The sequence below is a fragment of the Calliphora vicina genome, chromosome 1 (assembly GCF_958450345.1).
Source record: "Calliphora vicina chromosome 1, idCalVici1.1, whole genome shotgun sequence".
Lineage (NCBI taxonomy): Eukaryota > Metazoa > Arthropoda > Insecta > Diptera > Calliphoridae > Calliphora > Calliphora vicina.
Window position 1 is genome coordinate 151,507,200 of NC_088780.1, and position 10,837 is coordinate 151,518,036.

At 29.1% G+C, this 10,837-nt stretch overlaps 3 protein-coding genes across 3 annotated transcripts; 1 reads left to right on the plus strand and 2 right to left on the minus strand.

Annotated features, from left to right (window-relative positions):
• Positions 1 to 745: 745 nt before the first annotated feature.
• Positions 746 to 1,584, minus strand: LOC135959118 (uncharacterized). Its single transcript, XM_065510149.1, has 2 exons — positions 1,228 to 1,584; positions 746 to 1,168 (listed from the first exon to the last, which is right to left on the minus strand). The coding sequence occupies exons 1-2, from the start codon at positions 1,484 to 1,486 to the stop codon at positions 756 to 758; spliced, it is 672 nt and encodes a 223-aa protein (XP_065366221.1). The 5' UTR covers positions 1,487 to 1,584; the 3' UTR covers positions 746 to 755.
• A 200-nt stretch (positions 1,585 to 1,784) lies between these two features.
• Positions 1,785 to 4,802, minus strand: LOC135959126 (MDS1 and EVI1 complex locus protein EVI1-A). Its single transcript, XM_065510161.1, has 4 exons — positions 4,365 to 4,802; positions 3,996 to 4,293; positions 3,754 to 3,915; positions 1,785 to 3,692 (listed from the first exon to the last, which is right to left on the minus strand). The coding sequence occupies exons 1-4, from the start codon at positions 4,569 to 4,571 to the stop codon at positions 2,635 to 2,637; spliced, it is 1,725 nt and encodes a 574-aa protein (XP_065366233.1). The 5' UTR covers positions 4,572 to 4,802; the 3' UTR covers positions 1,785 to 2,634.
• Positions 4,803 to 6,346: 1,544 nt separating this feature from the next.
• On the plus strand, positions 6,347 to 10,517 carry DhpD (guanine deaminase). The gene is made up of 8 exons (XM_065516171.1): positions 6,347 to 6,501; positions 6,560 to 6,820; positions 7,044 to 7,198; positions 7,273 to 7,444; positions 7,562 to 7,663; positions 9,703 to 9,868; positions 9,938 to 10,358; positions 10,441 to 10,517. The coding sequence occupies exons 1-8, from the start codon at positions 6,403 to 6,405 to the stop codon at positions 10,454 to 10,456; spliced, it is 1,392 nt and encodes a 463-aa protein (XP_065372243.1). The 5' UTR covers positions 6,347 to 6,402; the 3' UTR covers positions 10,457 to 10,517.
• Positions 10,518 to 10,837: the final 320 nt, after the last annotated feature.

Sequence of the window (10,837 nt, forward strand, 5' to 3'; positions counted from 1 at the left end):
TTTTCGACTGTAGTCGAAATAGCTGATCGAACGAATTGTCATTTGTATTATGACGCACATTCGTTACTTACAACCTTAGACCTGCATAAAATTAACGAAAATATTTCAGTTAGTGGTATTTGGTCCACCAAAAACAAATAAAATTACAAATACTTACATTTTCAAAAATTTTTTTAATTTTATTTGCAGTGTCGAAAGTAAAATTGTGTTCGTTCAAAAATTCGATGTACAACGAAATTTTCGACAGCGATGCCAACTTATAATACGAATTTTACATTCGATAGCCAACGAATATCGTTTGTCGAATGCAACTCATAATAGGGGCCATAGATATTTACATATGATTGTGATCGATAGCAGACGAATTTTTACTCGAAGCGTGATAAATTTATTTCGATTACAAATGCACGAATTTGCCCCCTGGTAAAACAAGAATGATCTTATTAAAAAGGATTAAAACATAATTAATTGTGTACGTGCATTTTTAAAAACATTTATATTTATAAGATTTTTTTAAAACAATATTAAATATCTTAAGCCTCATTGGATTATATGTTTCAAGGCATCGAAATTTCACTTTATGTGAACAGCATTCTACAGTAAAAAGAAAAATTCAAACATGTTTTTTTTAAATATTAAATTTTTTTAAATATTTTTAAAATTTAAAACATAATTATATTTTTTGCATTCAAGTCAAATATATTTGAGTGCTTGAATTTTTTTTAGGACTTTAATTATTGGAATCTTTGTATTTATTATATTTTATCACAATTGTTTTGTATTTGTATACTTTTCTCATATAAAACTAAAATATTATTTTCTATGGGTAGAGTTTGTAATAAAATCCATTTTACAGTTGTATCTTCGGGAAAGTTTGGTTCTAACGGTAAAGGATCTGTGTAAATATCGGTATTCTCTAAAGGTCCGATAATTATAATATAATTGCCTTGATAAAGTTTTAAATATTCCAAAAATGCCGAGCGATTATTAAAGTAACAAAACATTAAAGCAAAATTCCAACTATTTGAAACACAACACTTTTGCAGAAAACTACCAGGAACATCGTCTTTTCTCATATCCTCGATATAGTTAAGAGGTATGAATGATTTAATAGCATAATTACTAAGCCACCACTGGCGATCTACTTCCAAACCATAAACTTGTAAATCTTAAAATACAAACAATAATAATTAATATAAGCTTTGAGATGAATGTTATATCACTTACTAAGAGCCTCTTGTAGCAACCATTCAAATAAACCATTACCACAGCCTATGCTTAAAACATTTGTAATATTGTATACTCTTAATAATTTATTGATTTGCCATAAGTGCTTTTCCGTTGGCCACAACCATAATAATTTTCTTTTTATTTCCACTTCCAATGTTTCACCATACTTTAATAGCTTTCGCCAATTTTTCGTAGTTTCCTGCGTTAAATAATATATTTCTGCCAAAGCATCTTCCTCGTTTGGTGGCGTTAACATTATTGAGAATAAAAACTAATTGTAATCTGCAGAAAATTGTTTTACTGCTTACATGGTTTCCCATGACGTCATGTATCGTTGCTCTTGATAGCGGCCATTGTCATGAAACACAGGCAAATTTATAAATATATTAAATTGAATAGTGGCACAAAGCCAAAATTATTTAAATGATTAGCGTGTTATGTTAATTATTTTGTGTGTGTGCAAACATATGCTCTTTAATTGTAGCGTATTTTGTAATAAGTGTTCAAATTATCAAAATATATTTCCTTTTAGTGAAAGACATATTATACTAACATTTAGTATGTATATTGTAACTATTCTCAAAATGAATAAAATATTTATTAAGCTTATATTAAATTTCTTAATCACACATTATAAATCAGTTCTTTTAGCTCTACAATAATATTTCTCAGAAAAAAACTAAATTTTTGTTTTAATTAAAGGCATAGACAATAAACTACTATAAGATGGGAACAATTCAATACATTGAATTAATTTCAAAACAACTAATTGTTTTTCAGGAATTTGGTTATAGGATAAATTCTCTTCATGCATTATCAAAGCGAGCTGAGTTAAAAGTTTCATTATTTTGGAATGAAATAATGATAGGAACCACATTTGTTTTAAAACTCTTTAGGAGAACAAAATGTGTCTTTAGTTTTAATAAAAAACCATGTAAAATTACACATTAATTTAATGGGAAACTTACAAAGCCATATTTGAAATTTACAAAAATCATTATCATTAGGTCAAGAGCTAATAATTAAGAAAACACAACTGAAAAAGTATAAAAATGTACCTTAAATATATTTTTCCGAAGATGCCAAATGACTTACATATTGATTGATACATTAATATAACCGCTACAGTTCGGTTGCTAATTAATTTCGAGAAATAAGCAAACAAAAACACGACTTCCGCGATGTTTCACTCTATAATATAGACAATATGTACAGCTAATGATAGATATTTCAAAGATCTTTCTAACGACGTATATAACGCCATAAAAATTCGGACAGACAATGGGTCTATGAACATGTATGTATGTATATTAAAAAAATAAATAGATGTTTGTCTTAAATATAAATTAATTAATAAAATATTTGTAAATACATACGTTTTAATATACACAAACTTACCATAATTTATGATGACCATGTTTCATAATTATTTTTAAAACTTTTACGCCAATGTACTGGAGTTGATAATTTCATCATATGACTATCGCACAAATTTTCCTCTGATTGTGGTGTTTGTATGAAAGTTTGTTGTACCTTCTCTTCTTCTTCTTCTTCATCGTCCTCATCATCGCAGCCCAATATCTTTCGATATAAATCAATGTTGTAATTATTACGGCAATATTTTTTATGCTTATATTCCGTACATGTTTGATTTATTGGTTTTGTGATCGCAACAATAGGGCAGCTCAAATTTTTAACATTCCCAATGGATCTGATGACTGAAGAAATAGTTTGTGTTTTAGGTGGTTCATAAATTTGAGATGATTGATGTTGAATATTTAGTTCTTTTTCTAGTATATGATGTTGAATATATTCTTGATTATTGCAGGTGTCTTGTATTTTATTTTGTTGTAAAGTCTGATTTTGAGATTTCTTCAAACTTGATGAATTATGATTATTCAATGCTGCATTAGTTTCAAGTTCTTCAACAAATTCATTTTGTATTACATTTAGATCACAGTTTGGACCACTTGCATCATTTTTGTAAAATAATACAGGATCAAATAACTTATCTTCTACTTGTTGTTGATGATCTGTGGTTTTATAATGCTGTATACAATTGAGTGATGTATTTTCGATAATTTGTTCGTATGTAGGAACTGGTGTTATAACATTTATTTGATTTATCAATGGATATTCAACAGTTTCAATTTTATTTGTTAATTTATTTGGAAGATCATTTATAGAGTCTTTCAGTTCAAAAGGTTTATGCAGCAGTTTATTTTCAATAATTACAACATTTTTCTCGGGCTTCGTTAAGTGTTTTTCTCTTAATTTATAATTATCACTTTCCATATTTGTTTGGTTTAACGCTACATTAGTGTCTGTTGTCGGTGGACTTATTACTTCGACAATATTATCAAACTTTTCATCTGGATGTATGGTATTTAAATGTCTTGTCATATTGTCTTTTCTTAGTATAATTTTATCACACAATTTGCAATGATATTGTATACCATTTTCTAAAAAAATTATTAATTGTAAGGATAAGTAAAAATATGGCTATGTAGTTTAATAAATTACCTTCATGTATTTTGCGATGTCTTGCCAGTGCTCCGGATTCACTGTATACTTTCTGACATACGTTACAAATTACATTTGTATTGTTGTGGCGTTTTAAATGCAGATTTAAAATTGAGTTACGTTGGAATTGCTTTCCGCAAAATGAGCACTCAAATCGTTTTTCTTAAAAACAAATCATAGAATTTAATTTATTTACGGTCATAAGGGAAATACCAATTTGTCGAGAATAATGTATGACTTACTCTCATGTGATTGGAGATGTAGTTGTAGTGTAGACTTTGAGGCATATTTCTTACTGCATTGAGCACAACCATATTGTAGTTGGTTTAGATGTTGTGCAGCAACATGTTGATCTAATGAGATTTTCTTTTTGAATGTCTTGTTACAATGTGGACACGACTTTGGTTCTACCTTGTGTAAAGCCACATGTTTTTTTAAAGCTAAGGGATTAGAGAATATTTTCTGGCACTTGTTGCACTCGTTAACGGGTGATAGATGGGATTCGTTGTGATATTTCCATTGCGAATGTCGGACAAAACTCTATGTTGGTATGTGAAACATATTTGGCAAATTACAAAATTCAATTAAATTTATAAATAAACAGAAAATACCTTATCACAATGTTCACACTTGTATATCAAGTTTTGCAGTTGATTACAATTTAAGTGATAATATTTTTGGGAACGGCTGCGAAAACATTTGCGACAGGCTGTACAATTATATTGAATCGCTCCATCTTCGCAAATCTCCTCAATTATGTGGTTCTGTTTTGAAATTATAGATTCTCTTTTCTTTATTTTATCTTTGTCAGCTTGCATGGTTCACTTTATCAGGATAATTAAATTAACTGATTCATTTCCAAGATTCTCCCGGCATATTTAGTCACCACTGTTTTTAATAATTTAATCCTAAAGGCTTTCAGGCCAAATTAACGTTATCACATTGAATAAAATGGCAAATGTTTTCGTGGTTTAAATTGATGTACAAATTTGTTTTATTTAACATTTTAAAATTTTAATTTGCAAACATTTATTTGTGTTTAGATAATTAAACAAAAACAACTTACAACGCATAATAGTGGTGTAGAAGTATTGAGTATTTGGTTACTTAATACTGTCTGTTTTCCCGGTACTCAATACCAAAAAAGTAACTACACGATATTCTCAGAGTTGTATTTTTTAATTCAATAAGGAAAATCATCAATATTTATACACAATATTAAACCAACATCTTCCCAAGCTATTTATATATTATCTTGGTTGTATTTTTAGAAAAAAAGTTTTAATGGACTCTCAGATTTTGAGCATTCATAAACCTACTAGAGGTGCTGAAGACTTGTATCCGCTAGAGAGCTCTATGGAAGGAAAGAGTTGGTGTCCTTATCATATTTTCGCATCATTATATTATCATTTTATAGAAAAGTAATTATTGGAACACTGTCACCAGGTTGTTATAACTAATTATTGCTCTTATTGGCATCCGGACATAAAATGTAAGTTATTTAAAAAATGTTCATACTTATGGAAAATTTATATTTGTGTAAGAAAAAATACACAGTTTTCTCAAAAAAGTTTCCCATCATTTAGTTTTTTCTTGTTGATATACCTACTGTGATATGAAAAAGTGCTAAGTCCATTTTGTACTATGCCAATGTGATGTGATTTATTCTGTGGTCGAAATTCTACAAATTTTAAAACGCCTTTTACCACTTTTATGGAAAGAATATTGAAACAATTTTGTATATTGTGCATATCTAGAACCTTTTAAACCATAAATGTTTCGTCAATATAGGTGGACATAACATTCTCAAAAGCACTAACGATATGATATACAGTCAGTTTTTTGAAATTTTTCACACATACATACTTCAGAATATGGATAGGTCATCACAACCTTCAGCATTTTTCCTCACAACAATATAATCTATCAGTTATCATCACCACTATTTCATAATTGCCCAATTCACAACTGGTGTTGTAGCGTTGTATCGTTGTATGTCGTAACTGTGCTACAACGATGTCGACTTTGCCCGTATATGGAATACCATCGTGAGCAAATAAGGCTATTTGTATCCTTTATTACAGGACACTGTATTATTAGGACACAGACTGTGTATCAGCTTTTCTGCCAAAGCCCAGCTCTGACAAACCTGAGGGAATGCAGATTTGTCAGAGCTTTCCATTCCTATCATCCATGAATGAACTATCAAGGATGAATATTTGACGAATCTACTCCTTCATCAGGGAATCTGGTTGGTTTAACTTGTAGACAACGGATGTGTTTACCCCTTGTGTATCACAATGGGATCAGATTTAAATGGACCCAAGTGTGCTGCTTAAGGAGTGACTGTCCATGGAACCTAACATAAAAAGACCTGTTAAAATATTTAAATTTGGCGCAACTAAGTTTCTTATAATTAAAAATTGCACTACAAAATTGTATGACCATCGGTCCATAATTGGTCATAGCTCCAACATATAAGGTCCACTTAATATCTGACTCTAGTAACACGTTGGCATCACTGCTTGTAGGTTGTAGCTTTATACATTTTTGTGTGCAATCAAACTGATCATTGTTATTTGCTAGGTCTATGTTATAATTTTACTTCATCGCCTAATAGTAATAAATAAAAGTACATTTATAGTTACGATGGCTAAAGTTTTCGTCGGACAAATTATACACACTAAATCATTGAAAGAATTCGTCTTGTACACTAACGGTTTTGTGGCAGTTGATAAAAATGGCAAGGTAGTGTGAAGCAAGGTTTTGAACCAGTATAATTTAACTAACATCAATTTTTTTGTAGATTGCTGGAGTTGGTGAAAATTACAACTTATGGTTTTCTAATAAACCCGATTATCCACCAAACGCTGAAGTAATAACCCTGAATAAGGAACAATTTCTTATGCCAGGTTTAATCGATTGTCATATACATGCGCCACAAGTGGCTCAAATTGGTCTAGGCCTAGACATGCCCCTAATGGAGTGGCTAAATACTTATACATTCCCTTTGGAGGCAAAATTTACGGATCAAGACTTTGCTGCTAAAGTTTATAAAAAAGTTGTAGTAAGTATACATTTTAATTGTAGTTAATCAATAATTTAGTTAAGAAATCTTATCAATGCAATAAATAATTTGTTATCGTTAATGACCTCAATGAGGTTGGTTTGCTTAATATGTAGTTTTCATTATAAATTGAACATGTTTAAGCTAAAAATAAACAAAATAAGCGAACATTTTAAATATCTTATTAAGGATTATAATGAAGTAATTTGACTCATATTTTAAGGAAACCACTATCAAAAGTGGTACAACTTTAGCCTCCTACTTTGGCACCAACAACAAGGATAGTACATTAATTTTAGCCAAAGAGGCAGTGGAACAGGGACAACGTGCCTTAGTGGGAAAAGTATGTTCCAACTGCAATAGCCCGGATTTCTATGTGTAAGTTGGTTGACATCAAAATGCATTTTATGAAATAAAATAAAATAATATTAAATTTATAATTTCTATTAAAGTGAAGAAACGATAGATTCTTTAGATGCCACCAAGGAATTTGTTAATGATATGGATAAATTGAATTCGAATTTGGTGAAACCTACAATTACACCACGATTTGCTATAAGTTGTACAATGGAGTTAATGAAAAGTTTGGGTGATTTAGCAAAAACCCATAATTTACATATACAAGTGAGTAAGATAATTGTCTGTAATTATGCTTAATGTTGCAGTAATAAGTTAAGAAACGAAAATTATGTTAAAATAGTGAAAAAAAAATTTAATATTTTATTTATATTTTCTTTTCAGAGTCATATTAGTGAAAGTGTGGCGGAAATTGATTTTGTAAAAGAACTTTTCACTTGTTCTTATGCTCAGGTTTATGATAATGCTGGACTTTTAACAAATAAGGTAAGAAGAATACGGAAACAGAGACGAGACATAGTTGTAAAAAACCTATGTGTTGAGAATATATCGTCACCTAAAATGTAAAGGGCCTATCAACACTTATTTAAATTTTACAGGAGAGACAAAAAGCATAATAAAATTTAAAGTTTTGTGGTTACAAACATAGAGCAAATATACATAGAGCGGAAACTAGAAACAAACAAAATCTTTACTCAAAAAAATTATACATACTAGTTTTGTTTTCACATTGTTTTTTTTACTCATACATTCTCACCACTTAGGTTTTTGACAACTGAGTTGACGGAGAGTTTCCGCTCTATGTGTATTTCTCTATGGTTACAAATATGATTTTATTTCTTCAATAAAGCGTTATTTTTACAAATAGAAAGCTAAAAATTTGTGAAAAAAAAACTCAAACAAAAAAATTACTCAAAATAATCACACATATGAGTGTTGTTTTTGTTTTGACATAGTTTTTTTTTACAAATACAATGTCACTACCAGCGTTGCCGCTTTGGTCCAATTGGACCAACATTGGTAGTTTTAAGTTAACAAATTGACTTTTGGTAGTTTGGTTGGTTTGTTCCGATTTTTGTCGCATTTTGGTAGGTTTTTTGAATATGTATTTTTAAGAACAAATTAACAAAAAACTTAACAAAAAAAACTATGTTAATCCAAAAAAAAAAAATAAAATTATTTATAAAATATGAAGACTGAATTATCTTAAATTTTTAGTTTAGTCAAGTAAATGTGTACATATTTAGTAGTGTTCAGTTCAAGAAATGCCAAAGGCCTTGCAATACTAAAACTTTTAACGTATTATACATTTAATTTACACATTTTAAATATTTCAAAATTATAACACATATTATTTAAATTGTAGTCATGTTAAAAAAAGTAATAAGTAGTGAGCAAAAACATTTTTCTTTCAAAATTTATTTTCGAGAGTGATTTTCAGAAGTGGGCAGATATGACCAATTATGTACCGATCGCCATGAAACTTATTTGTGTTGAATTTTGTCGGGATACCAACACTTTTAGGAGTTTTATGCTCCTTAAAATAAGTTTTAGAAATGGGCCTTATATGGCTTATGGTCAATTATAAAACGATTCACACACAATTTTTAGATGTGACATATTTATGATTGTAGTGTAATTAAATAATATTCATCCTCAGGGTAATGCTATAGCAGCAATAATATAATTTTAATTTAACTATTAATTTTGAAAGGAATCCAAATAGCATTTCACAAATATTTAAAATTTGGTAGGTTTTGGTAGTTTTTAATCTAAAATTTGGTAGGAAAAATATTTTATGAGTGGCAACGCTGGTCACTACTTATGTTTTTGACAACTGAGTTAAGTCCATAGAGAAACAGAGCGAAAACTAGAAAAACATAAAAATTACTCAAAATAATCACACATAATAATTTTCTACTAATACATTCTTACCACTTACGTTTCTGACAACAGAGTTAGGACTTTGGCCATAGAGAAAACACATAGAGCGGAAACTCTCCTGACAAAGACCTAACTCAGTTGTCAAAAACCTAAGTGGTGAGAATGTATTAGTAAAAAAAACTATGTGAAAACATAAACAACACTCGTATGTGTGATTATTTTGAGTAATTTTTTTGTTTGAGTTTCCGCTCTATGTTCTCTGACTTTGGCATTTGTCTATTCTCTATGATTTATTTATGTCTAGTCTCTATGTTCAGTTCAATACTTTTTAAAGATATTTTGTAATGGATTTGAATTCAAGAAAATTTTAATGATTAAATAAGGAATTAATTCTATAAACAATGAATTCTTAAAGGAATGAATTTAATACATTTGCAACACAAAGGAATTAAGCCTATGAATTAATTCACAATGTATTCATTAACGGAGATAAGATATCAAATTTATTTTGATTTTGAAAATGGAATTAAGAATTAATTCTTTCGAAACTTTGCTTTTAACTACTGAGGAATTTATAAGGCCAATTTGATTCTTTAAAAATATATGAACTTACAATTTATTTTCTATTAATATTACATTAGACCGTAATGGCACATGCTGTCCATCTGGAAGAGGAGGAAATGTTGTTATTTAAAAAAACTGGAACATCTGTAGCCCATTGTCCTGCCTCTAATACAATGTTAAGTTCGGGATTTTGTGATGTTTTACGTTTGATTAAAAATGGCATTAAAGTTGGTCTAGGAACAGGTAAAATTTTTTAACATTTATTTCAGCTGTCAATATTTACATTTCAATTTTTACACTGTCATTTAATAGATGTTTCTGGTGGCAATTCAATTTCTATACAAGACGCCATTTTACGAGCTTTAGATGTTTCACATCATTTGGAATTTATTAAAAAACAAGATATTAAGGGATGTGGCAAGTTACCAGCTAATACGGATAATGCTCAATATACACCTCTAGATTATAAGCAAGCTATTTATTTGGCCACACTGGGTGGTGCCGAAGCCTTGGCTCTCGATGCCGTATGTGGTAATTTTGTGAAGGGCAAAGAATTTGATGCTTTGATTGTTGATACCAGTGTATATCCTTTGCATAACTTTGGTCTTTATAATGCTGAAGATTATGCTAAAAAATCCGATGAAGTTAAACTGTTAGAAATGGTTCAAAAGTTTATTTATGTGGGTGATGATCGTAATATAGTTAAGGTGTATGTGGCTGGCAAACAAATAAAGTAAATAAGGCAATGAATTGTTTTTTTTTCTCAATTTAAATTAATTTGTATGTATTTTTATTCACTTTTTTATACCTTCCAGAGCAACTACATACTAAATAATGTATAATTTTATGATTTTTCTTTACTACTTAATAAATATATACATTGACACGAAAATATTTCATAATTTGTATTAATTTAAAATTAGTTTTTCTTGTTTAATTTTTTACAGAACCAATTTGAAAGTACACTTTTGAGAAAGATGAAAAGTAGTTAAATAGACAAAAAATAATATTTAATTATTTTTCTTCTACTCACAAAGCTTAATAATCAATTCCTAACTATAGAAATAATTGGAAAAATCATTGAGAAACATACTTGAGCGTTTTTTAGTTTTTGACTAAAAACATTTTTTGAACAAATAAATATGTGCTATTTTTATAAAATTCTAAGATCCAATTGTTATTCTAGGACTCAATTGTTTTATTTTATGTACA

Bases quoted from the DNA above. Each gene is read 5' to 3' on its own strand.
- LOC135959118 (XM_065510149.1), bottom strand. From the start codon at position 1,486: ATGTTAACGCCACCAAACGAGGAAGATGCTTTGGCAGAAATATATTAT. The intron at 1,169-1,227 runs GTAAGTGATATA...TTGTATTTTAAG, and splicing joins GTTGCTACAAGAGGCTCTTA to ATTTACAAGTTTATGGTTTG.
- LOC135959126 (XM_065510161.1), bottom strand. From the start codon at position 4,571: ATGCAAGCTGACAAAGATAAAATAAAGAAAAGAGAATCTATAATTTCA. The intron at 3,916-3,995 runs GTAAGTCATACA...TTTGTTTTTAAG, and splicing joins ACATCTCCAATCACATGAGA to AAAAACGATTTGAGTGCTCA. The intron at 3,693-3,753 runs GTAATTTATTAA...TAATTTTTTTAG, and splicing joins ACATCGCAAAATACATGAAG to AAAATGGTATACAATATCAT.
- DhpD (XM_065516171.1), top strand. From the start codon at position 6,403: ATGGCTAAAGTTTTCGTCGGACAAATTATACACACTAAATCATTGAAA. The intron at 7,199-7,272 runs GTAAGTTGGTTG...TTTCTATTAAAG, and splicing joins AATAGCCCGGATTTCTATGT to TGAAGAAACGATAGATTCTT. The intron at 7,445-7,561 runs GTGAGTAAGATA...TTTTCTTTTCAG, and splicing joins CCCATAATTTACATATACAA to AGTCATATTAGTGAAAGTGT.